Source organism: Rana temporaria, chromosome 8 (assembly GCF_905171775.1).
Source record: "Rana temporaria chromosome 8, aRanTem1.1, whole genome shotgun sequence".
NCBI classification, from domain to species: Eukaryota; Metazoa; Chordata; class Amphibia; order Anura; family Ranidae; genus Rana; species Rana temporaria.
Window position 1 is genome coordinate 91,663,262 of NC_053496.1, and position 18,585 is coordinate 91,681,846.

General features: G+C 40.7%; 1 protein-coding gene across 1 annotated transcript in view; it reads left to right on the forward strand.

The window, feature by feature from the left end:
- Window positions 1-18,585, forward strand: part of ALOX5 (arachidonate 5-lipoxygenase) — a 69,521-nt gene that overhangs the window by 23,199 nt on the left and 27,737 nt on the right. Inside the window, exons 2-5 of the mRNA XM_040362269.1 lie at window positions 5,281-5,479; window positions 9,652-9,733; window positions 13,700-13,822; window positions 16,292-16,398. Coding sequence (XP_040218203.1) covers window positions 5,281-5,479; window positions 9,652-9,733; window positions 13,700-13,822; window positions 16,292-16,398 — 511 coding nt within the window. The remainder of the gene's footprint in view (window positions 1-5,280; window positions 5,480-9,651; window positions 9,734-13,699; window positions 13,823-16,291; window positions 16,399-18,585) is intronic.

Consider the following 18,585-nt stretch of genomic DNA (forward strand, 5'->3'; position numbering starts at 1 on the left):
GGCTGTGTGGGAGGACCCCCTCACACACCCACCATTGCCACCCGGGGCATGGAGAAAGGTGGCAGATTGCCTCTGGGGGAGGCCTGCCTACTCCCAAATCCTGCAGTCTGGCTCCTCTCTCGAGTACATGCACAAGATACACTTAATAAAAAAAAAAAAAAAAATTACTAAAATCACAGTGTATATATGGGTATATCTGTTCTGCATTGGTTACTGGCTGCTTTCAAACTGATCTGCAGGTGCAGAGCAGTTTACCTGCGGGTTACCTGCACTGAGCCATAGACTTCTATTACCTTCGGGTTTGGTGTGCTTTCTGAAAGTGCACCACACCTACAGGATATAATAGAAGTCTATGGCAAAGTGCATCTAACCTGCAGGAAAGCCATAGGGGAACTGTGCTGCACCGCAGTGTGGGTAAACAACAGTGCATCAGTGTGAAAGCAGATTTAGGCCCCTTTCACACGGTCACTCCGACCTCTATTCACCTCTAAGGCGTGGCAGATGTGAATGGACTTGTGTCCGCTTACAAATGCCTACCTACAATCTGATCCGCTTAAAAAAAAGAGTAGAGTTGGCACTATAGAGTAGAGTGGGCTGCCATCCACCTGCTTTGCTCATTGTGGCCCGCCTTAAGTCGCTTAAGTGGTCCTCGCTCTTCAAAAGGTTGGACACTCCTGGTCTAGGAACTCAAAAGTAAACATGAGCTGATGCACATACTGTAAGGATTTAATTTTAATTGATATGAATAGCAGATTGTAGGTCAGCACCAACAAATTACAGTATGCAAGACACTTTTTCACAACGTAATGATTTTGGATGATCAGGTTCTTCAGTAAACAATGTATTTTCTTGTGCACAAAATGCATTACAACACCTTTTGTATGCACACAGGCTAAATGATGCCAGAAATAAAATACTGTGTAGATCATAACATATGGCACAATCCTTGTACCCAAAAAGCGTGAGTCTAACAGACACATCTAAACCTCAGTACAATCATTTGTAGTAAAAAAAAAAAGAAAACCTCTTTCATTACATGTGTTTTTCTGTGCACAGAACTTAATTAACATTGAATACTTAGAAAACAGTAACAGTTGTACAATATAGTAATAAAGGGTAACTTCACTTTTGGAGAAAATCATTCCCCCTCTGGGTGATCAATGTACATTGCAGGGACAATTTAAACTTTTTTTGCAGATTACTACCTTTTATTTTGAAGAAATAGCTGCTTGCCTGTGTCCATGTGCGGAGTGAATTTGTATGGGAGTGGTTTTATAATTATCAATCAGCTGCTGCACCTGTAGGGTTCTAATGAGGAAAGTTGCAGGGTCTGTATCCCTTCAGGTGTGAATTTCCTTCTTAAAGTATTGCATCAAAAATTACATTTTTGTTGCAGGTGATGCCCCAAATCTGATTTGTATCTTAGTGCAGACTTCTGGGAAAATAACTAAGCCAATCACACAAGCAAGAAATTACATTTCTGGGGGGTGTTCTGTACACTTTACAGAACACCTCCAGGTAGCCATATTCCATTGCATTTTACAGAAAATTACAGAGCTGCAGATTGAAAAGGAAATGTCATTTTTAATAAATAATAATAATATTACAATATGACTTGTGTCGCAATTGTATATGCTGTATTTTTTATTTTATTTTTTTCTTGCAATTTTTTTCCACCACAAACGTGGAGTTACCTGTTAGGAGTGCAAGAGTTGGAAGTATGTTATTTATAGCCCAGCATCCAGAGAGCAGGGATCAGGAGTGTGTAATGCACATAGTGCAGGGTTCAACAGTGTGTAGTGCAAAGAACATAGGAGTCAGGAGAGTGTAATGTACAGGTCAGGCGACAGAGTACATAAAAAAAACATTAAAATTATATATAAATTGACATAAATTGAATCATATGAAGGTAAATCAATCTTAATGTTTGTAGTGAACCAGTGACCAGTGAAATCACATACAATCCATCATGAAGTGATGTAGTCCATAAATAAATAAATTCCAAAAACTAGAATATTTAGGCTCTAAATCTCCAAGTGAAAAATAAATTTCACAGCATCCAGAAACGTGGGGATAGAAAAGAACCTCCACCTTGATATCACACTGCCTCTTACCAGCAGTAAATGATCTCTTATTACAGGATATCACAATCGCATTTAATACTGATAATCTCGACACAAATCTCCACCAGGGAAAACGTTATTGGAATGCTTGCATCGTTCAGTGTATCATTGCAAGATGTGCCATAAAAAAAAAGCAAAACTCGCATAGCGTAAAATCCTGGGTACATTTATTCAATCAAATAAAAATGCGCACTTACATCAAAATCCAACACTGTGAGCATAAAAGACAATAGAGACGGCCGGCTCCTCTACCTACCCGTATCTTCCGGGTCTGGCTTGTGATGCAGTGACGTCAAAACGTCGCTTACCCAACGTTTCGTCTTAATGGGGACGTGGTCAAGGGAGAGACAACCATTCCAATAACGTTTTCCCTGGAGGAGATTCGTGTGGAGATTATCAATATTACATGTGATTGTGATCTCCTGTAATAAGAGATCATTTACAGCTGGTAAGAGGCAGTGTGATATCAAGGTGGAGGTTCTTTTCTATCCCCACGTTTTTGGATGCTGTGAATATTTATTTTTCACTTGGAGATTTAGAGCCTGAATATTCTATTTTTTGGACTTTATTTATTTATGGACTATACCACTTCATGATGGATTGTATGTGATTTCACTGGTCACTGGTTCACTACACACATTAAGATTGATTTACCTTCATATGATTCAATTTATGTCAATTTATATACAAATGTAATAATTTATTGACACTTTACTTATAAAATCACCTTATCAGTACTTATTTACTTTTTCACTAGTGCAGCTTTTTTTCTTATTACTTATCTTGTTTAGTGTTGTATAACACATATAGTTGCCTGCTTGATACCAATTGAATGAGCGCAATAGTTTTTCCATCATTACCTACATAAAATAATCACCTCCCTACCCAAGCCACCAAAATGTTCCCCAGGACAAATAGCCTCACTTACTAGTACAGAGTTCCTCCCCCTAGTACAGATCTCCCACCCCCTACAAATTCCTTCCCTCAATACAGATCACCTACCCAGTACAGATCTCTCCCCCAGTACAAATCTTTCCTCGAATACAGATCGTCTTCCCCCAGTACAGATTCCTTCCCCCAATACAAATCTCCTGCCCCAATACAGATTCCTCCAATACATATCTCCACCCAGTACAGATCTCTCCCTCTGTCCAGTATAGATTTCCCCATTACAGATCTCCTGCCCTGTACAACTCTCCCCGAAACTCTTTCACTGTTTGCTCTGAACTGGTACTGTTTGTCTGTGAGATCTAACAGGCAGCAGGAGTGCAAGGTAAAGTACTTTGGGTGTGCTACTGCTTTCAGCGATAGCTCCTGCACCAAGGATGCTTTGGGGCAAGAGAGGGGGAGTTGGACACCCTTAATCCCCCCCTTATCTGTGCTCTTGCTGGTTTATGTGATTGTAATTATGTATGGGCAAATATATGCTAGTTTTAGAAAGCTTTCAGAAAATAATATACTTAGTTTTCAAAGTAGAACTCCAGCTAAAATGTTTCTTCTAGTTTTACAAAGGAAAGGGTTAGCAACATTGTCAGGAGATTTTATTCCATTGGTGCCTTCAACAGGCTGAAGTTCAACTTAAAAACATAAATTAGCATTATAAATGTTTTGCATTATTTTTTTTTATTTTTTTTTAGTTGCTTTTTACCGCATTGCCCACATAGGTACTTGGTTCTCTTCCCTTAAGAGACCTTTACGTTCCCTCTTATACGAAAGAGGGGGACACCACTTCCAGTTTCATAGAACTATTTATGTGTAATTTTCTAAGTTGCTGTGTCACTCCCCCCTTTCCCCCTGTCGCACCGTACCCCAATGCACCAAGTCTATTGGACAATGCAGACCCGTTTGCTCATTTAAAAGATTGTCAGTTGGTGTTTTATGGTTAGATTTTATCACATCCTGAGAGCACCTTAGCAGTATCTTAACGTGTCTTTACTTCCATATGAATGAATAGCAGCCAATTTACTTGAGTAAGACCAGACCTTTAACAACTTTTTACAGCGTTAACATCATTTTCACAACCTCCTTGTCTTTTCCCTCTGGAGATATTTTATACTTTACCTCCACGTATCTCACTTCCTCTGAGTACTTTTGGGGAGGAAAGAAAAAAAAAACTGAAAGGTAAGAGCCAACCTTATCTCCTGTGATGGTGGGTGTGTGGGTGTAGATTACCGTCCTTCCATGCGATCCAAGCCGATACAGACCTCCTGCTGCATGCTCCACTCCCCTCCTCTCCCATCCGTCTCCAGTTCTTTAACTGCTGTGAGCTCCGAAGCGGTCATACAGCATGTTGTGGTACGAGCTGTGCCGATCCATGCAGCGATCCGTTCCCACCGATACACCGCAGTGCTGCTCAAAAGATTGCCTCCAGAAGGCGGTGTGCAGTGTGCGGCATACGGCTGGGGGCTGTCGTCTCCGTTCTCATCTAGCGTGGTCCATCCTCATCCCCGGCAATCTCCCTGCTGTTTACTCCCCCCACCTGCGAGCGCGCTGCCTCCTCACGTGCACGTGCACGCCATCGGTCAATGTTTTGCATTATATAACTGACATCCTGTCCAGTACTTTGGCAGTGAAAACTCCTGCTTGTACTTTTGTGCTTCCTTTTTCTTAATTTGACTGATAACATGGTAATGATAAAACAAAGTTAGAATAATAAGGTCACATAAATGTTATTTATGTCATTCCCTCTACACCAATATAAATGTTTCATGTAGTTATAAAATTACACACCATTCCACTCGCTAACCCAGCTAACAGTATTTGCTCTTTCTCTCATGTCACAACTCACAATCAATCCGTAAATTGCAGCTGTGAAGCTATATGTAAAAGTCCACCTGATCAACTTGACTTTCCCTTCCTTCATCCTTTTTTCCGAACTAATCGAAAAGATAAGGATGATATCCAGGTAGGTGAAACATAGAGACATTTGAAGGTAAAAATATCTTTCAACAGCCTCTTTGCACAGAGGATAGCAAGACTAATAGTATAGGCCACCTTACGTTGTTAAGTGGTGAACAATATTACCTACTTATTCGACACATATAGCTCTATCTGTCTATCTGTCTAGCTGTCTGTCTATCTATCTGAGACATCTCTAATCTGTCTTTTTTTTTGTAAGAAAGTTTTCTATTAATCCGGTGAATGTTGTTACCTTTAGGTAGATTCCTATGATGTCACTGTATCAGAAGATCTCGGAGATATTCAGCTAATAAAAATCGAGAAACATAAATACTGGTATACAGATAACTGGTACTGTCGTCACATTACAGTAAAGACTCCAGCGGGAGACTACTTGGAGTTCCCTTGCTACAGGTGGCTCAGCAATGAAAAAGAACTGGATCTTCGTGAAGGAACAGGTTAGTATTAGCTGGGCTTTAGAATTCAGAATTTTATTAGAATAATATATTAAACAGAAACGCCAAGCCAAATCAATTTTAAGAAAAGTAAAAAAAAATATAATTTGCTCCACAATTACCAAGACAGTAGGCCCAGCAGAAAACATGCAGCTTGTGGAACTTGAATACAAAAGTTGTAAAGGACTCTAAATCTTTTCTTCAAACAGTGTGCATGTTTTAGTTATTTTCTTAGATTCACAGGTGAGATCACTAGTGTTGCTCTCAACGCAGCTTAATAATTAATTAATAAGTAGTACTATACCCTCCAACTTTTTTCCATTATTTTACTCTTATCGTCCCCATTCTTTGTTTTTAGTAGATTTTTGGGTTCCTCCCTGCCCCCAAGCCCAGACCGCTGTGTGGCAATTTCCCAAACTTCTGTCTAGGTAAGCCCAAACCCTGAGGACTAAGTGAGGGTAAGAGAGCTTGGACAAAGAAGACAGAGGAAGAGGGGGAACAGTGGGGTGCGTAGCTGCTCTAGGCTTAGGAGATAGTTGTGCCATTTTAAGACAGGGGTTTGAGAAGAGGCATTTTGATAGCAGTAGTGAACAACAACCATGGACCTGGGAGAAAATGTACACAGCAAACATGTTAAGTGCTGAGATCTGAAACACTTTACTGTGCAGTTTTAAGAACACTTTAATGCAGCTGTGTCACTATCTAGTCTCAGGAAGCCATGTCACCCTATAAAAAGGATCCCTAACAGACCACTTGCCTTCAAGATACTGCTGCTGATCCACCAATATGTTGTCCCTTTATTAGTAAAGCTCTTCAGTATTTCGACCCATGGGAAGTCTCAAGCCTCGTACACACGACCGAGTTTCTCGGCAAAAACCAGCAAGAAACTTGCTGGGAGATATTTTTCCTCGACAGCCTAACAAGGAATTTGACGAGGAAAACAATGTGTTTCGCCCGTCGAGTTCCTTGGTCGTGTGTACGAGGCTTCAGGGCTATTTTTACTTCCTCCTCAAGCTGCTGCCAAAACTGCATATGATTTTTTTTTTAATGATATAATTTAACAATGTTATTTACAAGAGAGTAACATTTCTAGGATGTCAATGTCCAACAACTGCTTTCAAGAAGATAAAATAACACTGAAATAAAAATTATTTGAGCTTCCCTAAATCCTCAATGCCCATATTAGCAACCTTCGCCAGGAGAATTAGTCATTTTGCTGATAGAATAAAAATTAGCCCTGCTCAGGTAGTGGCTGCAGGTTCGTATCTAGCTGCAGGTATTCTAAAGTTTTACAGTAGGCAGGGGCTGCATTGAAGTGTGTTTTCACTTCTGCAATCAAATTGGGATAACACCTACTTAAAGCGGGAGTTCACCCGAAATTTTTTTTTTTAACATTAGATTGATGCTCATTTTGTCAAGGGGAATCAGGTGTTTTTTTTTAAATCGAAGCAGTACTTACCGTTTTAGAGATAGATCTTCTCCGCCGCTTCCGGGTATGGTCTTCGGGACTGGGCGTTCCTATTTGATAGACAGGCTTCCGACAGGCTTGCGACGGTCGCATACATCGCGTCACGATGAGCCGAAAGAAGCCGAACGTCGGTGCGGCTCTATACGCCGCCTGCGCACCGACGTTCGGCTACTTTCGGAAAATCGTGACGCGATGTATGCGACCGTCAGATGCCTGTCGGAAGTCTGTCAATCAAATAGGAACACCCAGTCCCGCAGCCCATACCCGGAAGCCGCGGAGAAGATCGCTCTCTAAAACGGTAAGTACTGCTTCGATTTTAAAAAAAAACACCCGATTCATCTTGACAAAATGAGCATCAATCTAATGTTAAAAATTAACATTTCGGATGAACCTCCACTTTAATGCTAAGAACGATGCTGGAGAGGTAATGTTTACCATAATTAACTCTTTATTTTTACATCAAGTTTCAATTTAGTTTTAATCATAGTTTTTTGACTAAAATGCCATTTTAGTCGTATTTTAGTCAATTTAATTGATTTAGTTTTAGTCGTATTTTAGTCGACTAAAATCTCCAGTGCATTTTAGTAAATTAAAATCAAATGGGTTTAGTTAAATTGTAATGCAATTATATTATATACTCCTGAAGCAAAAATCTCTAGTGAATTTTAGTAAATTAAAATCAAATGGGTTTAGTTCAATTGTAATGCAATTATATTATGAACTCCTGAAGCAAAAATCTAATAACATATTATTATTTATGCTACTAGGATTCGAACATGCACTACAGACACAGATTTAGCCGTTGTGATATATAACATCTTGAATATATTACCAACATTAAATATTAAGAGCTTTTTTCTTAATCTTTTTTTTTTTTTCAGCTGCTTAGTAGATGCCCCCTACTTATTCTTATGTGGTAGTGTAGTGATAATTTTGACGTCAAATTTCGATTTAGTTTTAGTCACAGTCTTTTAACTAAAAAGTCATTTTAGTCAGCTGTTAGTCTGAATTGTTTTAGTCATATTTTAATTGACTAAAATAGTGTTAATTTCTTTGACTAAAATATTTTGCCGGCTTGGGTTCTGCTTTGTATGTTAATACACATTGTTCTCAAGTTGTCCCTCTTTATTGCACTTTCAAATTGTTGAAAGTAGGCTGCAGTCTGCCTAAAGGCCTGTTCCAAAGCAAAAACTAGAACGGTAAGTATTTTAGGTACACTGTGTGAATAGGAACACAGAAACAACATATAGAGGGTTTCCCAAATTTGACTGCAAAAATGGAACTGCACCGAAGACTGCTGGTGCAACAAACCCAAACCATTAAACTTACACAAAAAAAGCAACATACCATGAACAATTAGCAGATGGATGACCACTCATCCATTCCAAATAACATGACACACAATTAAACAAGTGTTGACATGTTTCACGCCAATGGGCCCTTAATCATAACCAACTTGACGTTCCACTCGTTAACAAAAATCCTAATATCATTTTGACAATTCTGAATTGTGATATTTTCTTGGACAATCTAAAATGTTACAGTGTGGGCAACTTCTGAACTCATCTCTAGCCAAACCCACCCTACTGCCAGCTTCTTACCCTAGCTGAAGGCCAAGAATGATCAAGCCCTCAGCTCACTGGAGTACAATAAGAGCACAGGTTATGAGTTTGACTAGAGATGAGTTTGAAGAAAGCCCAAATTCAACTCAAGCAGTCTAGGCAGCCCATTGGCTAACAGATGCATCATGGGAGATTACTGCCACCAGGCTCCCATCCCTTATTTTCAGCTCTCCTGGCTAAAATCAAACAACATTTCATAAACCTCAGTATCCACTGGCATTCTTCAGTCTAGTTTTTACCCTGATGTTTGCGCTAATGAAATGCATTTATACGCCACAAGAAAGGGGTTGTCTCCATTTATAAATAAAAAAGCAGAAAGTTATGCTTTCAGGCACCACTTATCTGCATACTTTCCTCTCCTGTAGGTGCCAATCCTTCCTGCACCAAAAGACATCAGCAAATGTTTGAGATATATATAATAGATTGCAGTCAGGATCCTTAGACCTATTACTATGCTATTTATATTTATTTTACTACTGAATCTTAATTTCTAATTCTAAACGAGCACGAAAAAGCTAGAAACAGAAAATTTTGAGTGTAAATATTCTAAAAACTTTGAGCCAGATCCACAAAAGGGATACGACGGCGTTGGCTTGTTGCGGGTTAATTTGGAGCATGCGCACTGGGATACCCCCACGGGTGGCGCATGTGCCGTTAAAAAAAAAAAGGCATTTACGTGGGGTCAAGACGTATTGACATAAAACACGCCCACAACTTAGTGATTTGAATTGTGCGCCCTTACGCCGACACATTTACACTACGCCGCCGTAACTTACGGCGCAAATTTTTTGTGGATATGGAAAATACGCTGTAAGTTACGGCGGCGTAGTGTATCTGAGATACGCTACGCCGGACATAAGAATGCGCCGCGCTATGTGGATCTGGCCCATCCTGTCTAGTGGATTTCCAGTGACACAAGGAACACACCTTGCATAGATCCACAGGTCCTGACAGCAAACTCTAATAACATTATTTGCATTTTTTTTATTTTTTGTAAATACAGAAAAAAATACTATATTTCCCATGTAATCCTTTTCAGTCCACTAAAACTAACAACTAAAATGTATACCATTTTTCCCCAACAGCAAAACTGGTCGCACATGATGTGACACAGATCCACAAAAAACACAGGAGGAAAGAACTGGAAGACAGGCAGAAACAATACAGGTAGTTGTTAAATATTTTACTTTTCCATTAAAATAGAAAGGTGAGGCTGAAACAACTTAAAGGGAATGTCAGCTCATACCATGGAGGAAGGCATACAAAAATGCACAGTTATGATATGATTTTCTTGTAATTAGTTCAGTTGTAGATTGAGAAATCAGAGGAAAATGTGCACAATAAAGGATGTCTTGTTAAAGCCTAAGTACAAATTTCGGGTGCTATAATAAACAAGTTGAACAAGAGAGCTAAAGTCATAATTCTTGGCCGTATTAAGTGGCACTCACCATGTTTATGAGCATTACCAACATTTCTCAAAGATACAATTGGAGAAAATACCACACTCACCCGCTCTCCACTTCAGTGTTGGGCCTCTGTTTCAGCTCGTGGCCACTGGTGCCTTCACCAATCAGAGCCTGGCTGCTGCCTGGCTGCTTCCTAAAAGTGCTAACGCATGAGTTGAGACTGCCTCCTATGCTCCTGCCTCCTGTACACCCTAGTGCCTTAGTATCTCTTGTTATCTCCAGTGCCCATTGTGGTCCCTCTGCACCTCTGTGACTCCTAATGTCTCACACTTTCTTGTTTTTAAATATCCCTGTGTATTCCAAGCTCTCCAGTGGGCCTGGCTCCAAGCATGCTCTGTGAACCCTGTGCACCTCTTTGAATTATTCAGTATCATTTGACCCTTGTTTCTTGCTTTCTCCCTTTATTTCTGCATGCCAAGCACCCCAGTACTTTTAGGGACCTTTTCCAGTGTACTCGTGATTCCACCACCCCATTGCTCCCATAGCCTTTAACTTGTGTTCCTGAATTTCCAGCACTTCTGTGTTTTCCCGATCCCAGCATTTCCCTGCTCCTGGAGACGCTCACTCCTGTGTTCTTGTGCTTCCTGATCAGTAGCTGCCCGTTCAAGTGAATCAGAGGGCTGCAACCTGTGCTACTATTAGCAGGGTGATCTGGTGAATAGGTTTGTTAGACAGGGCCAATTCAGTTGTTTTGCAGTCTGGTCAGTAGGTGTGCTAGGAAATCTTCTGTTTGTGTGTAATGTGCATTGCCCTTCCATGTACACCGTGCTACAAAGGCCAGTTATAGATTGGGGGGGTTTGCCACTTTTTTTTTACAGTTGGACAAATTGGGTGCAGGGACATACCCAATCTACCTATCCTTATATGTGCTTCTACTATGTAAGCTCCGAAAATTTAGAGTTAGGACCACAGTATAGATAGAGGTCCCTTGGTGTGGGCACGATGGATTATGCATATATTTGCAAATGTGTGCAAACAAAACCCTCTGTTTATAACATAAACTCTTAGACAGGGCCAATTCAGTTGTTTTGCAGGCTGGCCGGTAAGTGTGCTGGGAAATCTTTTGTTTGTATGCAATGTTCTGGTGAATAATAAGTAATGTAAAGTTAACAAATATCCTTGAAGCTATAATAATAGTCCTGCTGGTAAAATGGTAACATGGTGTACAATCACATTTACTCTCAGATTGCCTCTGGCTTTTCTCCTCACACATGCACATTATGTCTTAGAGCATGTCTCTGTGCAATGTCACCAGACATAGTTGGATTTTACCCTTGCCCATTACGTTTGGAGGGTGTTCCTGGGGTGTGTCGGTGCATTAGTTTTTTCCTTGGGTTCATTCCCATAGCTCCCGGTATAGACCTGCTTCGCAGATCCTGACTTGCCACACTGCTTATTTAGAACAATTTATACATACTTTTATACATACTCTATGCGTTTTCTCCTGATGAGTGGCAACTGGCCACAAAACGCGTTGAGCCTATTCAATGTCATCATGTTCCCAACACATAGCTTGACCTCAACTGTCATTCATCTGGATCCTATAACCCATTTTTATTTCATTACCAAAACAAGCATTTGGTGTTTAATACCAGCTTTCATTGGACACTATGCGATTTCAGATGCACGCATGTATACATATATGAATTCTTCTTTTTTTGTATGTCATCATTTTGCATATAGATTTCAATGCTAATGTTCTATTATATATCACATGTTATGAGGAATGCTTTGTTTTTATGCCATTTAATCAATTTGCATAATTTCTCCCACCACGTGTCTTGTGCCTCACTCAAAGTCCCAAAAAAAACTTTCCTTTTATTTTCGATTTAGGGATGGAGGTGCATGTAATCATGCACGTTATTTAAAGCCCCATTACGTCTTGCTTTCTATTATAACATAGTAGTGAAGCACAAGGTGAGGGGGCTACATCAGGCAACTGATGTGTATCAGATATATATGAACACAGCCAAGACGTCTAAAGGCACCATCATTTACATAACAGTGTCATCTTTGATTCAGCATCCAAATATCTGATGCAAGATCCATTTAATTTTAAGAAATGTAAAGTTCACAAATATCTTTGAAGCTATAATAATAGTCCTACTGGTAAAATGGTAGCATGATGTAAAATCACAGATTGCCATGGGTTTCTTTGTCAGCAATTTTCTTTCAAGCTAGAAGCATAACGATACTCAGGTGCCATTTATTAAAGGACAGTGGAGCAGAGCAGCCTATGGTGGGGAGTGCAGTTCCGAAGAAGTTCTTTCTATGTAATAAAACAGAGGGAAGGCCATATTGCTGCTTTTAAATTGACCTATTAATGTGTTGTTTTTGTGTAAGTTTTAACAGCTTTAATTTTTGCAGTAATAATATTCACGTGAAACCAAAAGGGTGAAGCTTTTGAGACAAGTCATGCTCCCTTTTTTTTAGTGTTGGATAGAGTAGGGAAGGGTTAAAACACTTATAAAGTTGAAGAGACTTGGCGACACAATATTAAAGGGGTTGTAAACCCTCATGGTTGTTCACCTTAATGCATTCTATGCATTAAAGGGGTTGTAAAGGTTCCCGTTTTTTCACCTTAATGCATCCTATGCATTAAGGTGAAAAAACATTCAATGCTTACTGGCCCACCAGCCCACATGTTAACTTACCTGAGCCCTTAAAACCCGCGTTGAGAACTTGCTGGATTTCGGTCTTCTTGGCTCTTCATTGGATAGATTGATAGCAGCGCAGCCATTGGCTCATGCTGCTGTCAATCAAATCCAATGACACAGGCTCCGGGGGGGCAGGGCCGAGTCTGGCATTCGTGTCTATGGACACAAATGCTGGACTCAGGTGGGCGCTCGCAAGGTAACCCCTTTGGGAAAGCATTTCCGAGGGGGGTTAGCTGATGTGGGGAGGAGCCAAGACAGCCGCCGAGGGACACCAGAAGACGAGAATCGGGGGCCACTCTGTGCAAAAAGAGCTGCACAGTGGAGGTGCTGAAGCTCCCCCAGCCCCCCGTTTTACTTGCCTGGATGCTGTCATCCTCTGTCCGACAATGAGCACACCATCTCTAGCTCCAGCCATTGGCTCCTGCTGCTATTAATCAAATCTAATGACGCGGCATCGGGGGGCGGGGCCGAGTCTTTGTGAATGGACACAGATGACTCGAGAGTGCAGCCGCAGGGGGGTCCATCAAGGAGAGCGCTTCTCCAACGTGGATACCCGATGCGGGGAGGAGCCACCAGCACCGCTGAGGAACCCCAGAAGAGGAGGTTCAGGGCCACTCTGTGCAAAACAAACTGCACATTGGAGGTAAGTATGACATGTTTGTTGTTTAAAAAAAATAAGCTTTATAATCCCTTTAAGTGAGAGAAATTCTCCCTAAAGTGTTAATAATTCCCTTATGACAGCTGAAGCATTGCCCCAATTGGATGATTTCCCCTTGCTCTCATGACAACTCTAAAATGTAATGTTTTGCCTGTACATACACGTTAACAGTCACTGTATCAAAGCATACAATTATTTGCAGTGAGAAAAAAACAATAGCTTTATTTATAGCAAAATATATACCATTATAATGGTAATAGAAAAAAAAAAACATAGCTGATGACAAAAATTAGGAAAAGTAATAGAAAAAAAAACAACCCATAGCTGATGCCAATGCCTTTTTTTTATACAGGTGGAAGGAATGGCATCCTGGTTTTCCACTGAGTATTGATGCTCACTCTCATAGTGACTTGCCTTGCGATATTCAATTTGATAGTGAAAAGGGCGTTGATTTCATCTTGAACTACACCAAAGCGTAAGTAGAAAATAATAACTGTAAAGGCATGTGGCTCAAAAAGCTAAAAGGAAACAATATTGGTTTTTGTTTTTTCACAGTTTGCAAGTTTATAAACTGGCCATGTATGCTATTATATTGTTTGCATAAAATGTTTCTTTTGCAAAGAAAAATTTCATGCAGAGTATGTCTATGACACAGTCCTTGCAGAAAATACTGGGCTTTTTGATAAGAAACCTAAGATAAAAAACCATGCCGCGTAATGTGCATTAAAAAAAACACTTTTAGTCTCTATTGAAAGGCCATGCAACTGGGTGACAATGCAGAAAAACGTGCCTAATAAGAAACCTTTGTGGCAGGATTGTCAGTTATTACTTTAACCACTTCCCTACCGAGTCATAGTAAAATGACGTCGGCAGGAACCTTTCGTCCTTCAGAGTGGACGTCATATGACGTCCTTGCATTCCCGGCCGCAAGGGGACGCGTGCGTCCCGTTGGCGGCGCGTGCGCCCCGCCGCATTGCTCGGGACCCGGTACGCGTGCCCGGCGGCCGCGATGTCCGCAATCACGGCAGGACCATGGATCTGTGTGTGTAAACACACAGATCCATGTCCTGTCAGCGGTGAGGAGACCGATGTGTGTTCCCAGTACAGAGGAACACACATCGATCTCCTCCCCTTGTGAGTCCCCTCCCCCTACAGTTAGAACACACTTTAGGGAACATATTTAACCCCTTCAGTGCCCCCTAGTGTTAACCCCCTCCCTGCCAGTCACATTTACACAGTAATCAGTGCAGTTTTATAGCACTAATCGCTGTGTAAATGTGAATGGTCCCAATAATGTGTCAAAAGTGTCTGATATGTCCGCCGCAATGTCACGGTCACAATAAAAATCGCAGATCGCCGCCATTACTAGTAAAAATAAAAATGCCATAATTCTATTCCCTATTTTGTAGACGCTAGAACTTTTGCGCAAAACGATCAAATACGCTTATTGCGATTTTTTTTTACCAAAAATATGTAGAAGAATACGTATGAGGAAAAAAAAATATGATATTTATTAAATTAAAAAGTAAAAGATATTGGGCCAAATCGTCAAAAGAGATACGACGGAGTAACTGCTGTTACTCCGTTGTATCCCTGGTCCTAACTATGGAACTGATCCACAGAATCAGTTTCCCATAGTTAGGACGAAGATCCGACATGTGTAATTGAAATACACTGTCGGATCTTAGGATGCAGTACCGCATCCGCCGCTGGGGGCATTTCGCGTCGAAATGCCGCCTCGGGTATGCAAATTAGGACTTACGGAGATCCACGAAGCTTTTCAGCTTCGTTTTTTCTCCGTAAGTTTTATTTTGCTAACGCAAAATTAGGGCTGCTTTTACAAGGTGTAAACTGTTTACACCTTGTAAAAACAGACCTTTCTTGCTCGCGACGCAATTTTTTTAAAATGTATTTTTTTCTTTTGGCGCCGTATCTTTTTTTTTACCCGACGCAACTTTATTGTCCCGTCGCAATCCACAAAGCCCGACGTAACGTAATTTCGCGTTATGCACGTCGGGAAAATGACGTCACGAGTATGCGCAGTACGGCCGGCGCGGGAGCGCGCCTCATTTAAATGGTAATCGCCCCCTGGAGAAGAGGAACGCCTTGCGCCGGCCCGATTTAAGTTACACCGCTCAAAATTTCTAGGTAAGTGCTTTGTGGATCGGGCACTTAGTTAGAGATTTTGCGGCGGTGTAACTTAAATGGAAAAAGATACGTTGCGCCAGTTTTTTGAGGATTAGGCCCATTGTGTTTTTTTCAAATGTCGCTCTTCTTTTGTTTGAAGCGCAAAAAATAAAAACCGCAGAGGTGATAAAATACCACCAAACAAAGCTCTATTTGTGGGAAAAAAAGCGCGTCAATTTTGTTTGGGAGCCATGTCGCACGACCACGCAATTGTCATTCAAAGTGCAACAGCGCTGAAAACTAAAAATTGGTCTGGACAGGAAGGGGGTGAAAATGCCCTGTATGGAAGTGGTTAAAAAAAGCTGCATATTTGAATTTATTTTCGAAACATTAGCATGTTAAGGCTTATGTGAGAGTTTGTTATTAGTTTTACATATCCTTTAGCCTCTACAGTTGCGCAGTAATAAGTTCTTCTGATAATCAAAAATAATTATTGTTATTGCACTGTCTTTGCAACCTATAGAGTACCTCATTGTCACCATTTGCTGCTAATTCCCTTTTATAGACTCAAATTACCTCTAAGCGGGTGGCTGCGTGTGCAGGAATTGCAGCGATTCCTGCACCGGCAATCAACCGCAGTGAAAATGCGCTGCTGTTAGAAAACAATCGAGAAAATGCCCTTTTGCTGCCAGTGTTTTCTTTGGGCACAGCAGCTCATTTATATGAATGGACTGCTGTGACTGCATTTCCGGCAGAAAAAAATTCCTTTTTTTTTTATAGTTTTGTTTAATATAAAATGTATGTATTCTTTTCTTAGGATGGAGAACCTGTTTGTGAACAGCTTCATGCACATGTTCCAGTCTTCATGGAATGACTTTGCAGATTTTGAAAAGATCTTTGTCAGAATTAGCAATACAATATCAGGTACACTCCAGGACATTAAAAGGTTTTCAAGGTTTTAATGTGTTGTGTTTGGGATTCAGTTTTTCTATATATATGGACAGTGGCATATGGTGCCAATAATGGCCGATCTAGACAACTTGAAGACTTAAAGGGGTTGTAAAGGTTTGTTTTTTATTTTCTAAATAGGTTCCTTTAAAGCGGAGGTTCACCCAAATAACATCCATATCAGACCAACTTCTTTATACTTCTAACATGTACAGTTCGCATTTTTTATTTTTTTCAGGCTGTACATACCTTATAATCTATATTTGCAATCTGGCTTCCGGGTACTTCTCCCCGCAGGAGTAGGCGTTTCTATGCTGAGGAGGAATGTCATCTGGGAGGTCACCCAGATGATTGACGTCCTTATAGAAAAAGTTCCCCCCGGCGGATAAGGCGCGTCACGAGTCACGGCGTTTCCGAAAGAAGCCGAACATGCAGAGCTGCGAGTCGGCTCTATACGGCGCCTGCGCAGTCAGCTCTACACGGCTCCTAGTCGGTGCGCAGGCACCGTGTAGAGCCGACTCGCAGCTCTGTATGTTCATGTTCTTTCGGAAACGCCTTGACTCGTGACGCGCCTACGCAATACGGGGGGCGGGGCCTTATCCGCCGGGGGAACTTTTTCTGAAAGGACGTCAATCATCTGGGCGACCTCCCAGATGAGATTCCTCCTCAGCATAGAAACGCCTACTCCTGCGGGGAGAAGTACCCGGAAGCCAGATTGCAAATATAGATTATAAGGTACGTACAGCCAAAAAAAAAAAATGCTGACTGTACATGCTAGAAGTATAAAGAAGTTGGTCTGATATAGATGTTATTTTGGTGAACCTCCGCTTTAAGCAAGTGCATTGTTGGTTCACTTACCCTGTCCTTCAATTTCCCTTCGAAATGTTTTTTTCTTTGTCTGAATTTCTCACTTCCTGTTCCTCCTCAGTAAGCTTGCCCCCATCATCAGCATCTCCCCACAGGGATGTAGTTCCAAGGGAGGGGGCAAGCACGCTGACTAACCCCCAGCCAGAACGGCTCAGATGATGGGGGCAAGCTTACTGAGGAGGAACAGGAAGTGAGAAGTTCAGACAAAGAAAAAAAAAATTAGAGGAGAAATCGAAGGAAACGGTAAGTGAACCAACAATGCACTAACTTAAAGGAGCCTATTTAAAAAAGAAAAAATGAATCTTTACAACCCCTTTAAGTGAAGACAGATACTTTAGTACAGCTCAGTATCTATGTTTTGTACTTAATTTATTCAGCAATACTCTGTTTACTGACCTATTTATCTGTGAGACAAAATAGAGATTTCCACTTTGCAGACTTTAAAGCTGATTTCACACCTATGTGTCAGTGTTTTAACACCACATATATTTGGAGGTCATCCCATTGAGCCTCCAATGAGGTAAACAATGCACCTGACTCTTCAACAAACTATTATTTTTTGTGGTATTGCACTATTTATATAAAATCTTTGTAATACACATTTATTAGAGGGTGCAACCATGACACTGGAGTTACAAATCATTATAGGTTTTCTAAACAAATAGAAGCAGCAGAAGCTGTTTGATTTCAAATTGTCTCTCTAAATAAATCTCTAAATAGCCCCATATGAAAAGAATAAATGGTGGGGAAGGGGGATAAATGAGCCCTCCTACTCAATCCCTTTTTTGGAAACTCGGGCTTAAGCTAATGCATTTGAAGCAGCAGGATTTTTCAGCAGGATAATTAAGAATAGATTGGATTGTGCAATATTTTATGTTTACCTGTATATCCAGGAAAAAAGTAATAAGGACTTTACTGAGATGATACTGGCATATCATACAAATTATACACCATTTTATTGAAATAAGGGGGAACTAATGCGCAAAACCAACCTAACCAAGATACGAATAGAACAAATAAATATGCAGCAGCCACTACTAATAGTGCTCACACACTGACAGTAAATGACAAAATGGGGGATGTAATGGCGCTTACAACAACAAATAATATATAAAGTATCAGAAAAAATATATATAAGCTCCGCCTCCAGGCAATGATTAAGAGTGTATCACTCTGAACCGGAATACCATCCAACAAAAATATCCATAATGTGGGAGATATTAAGAGTGAGAAAATAATGAAATAAGTGTGACCAACGTGCCACTACCAGCACAACAGTCTCATTTGAATAGCAAA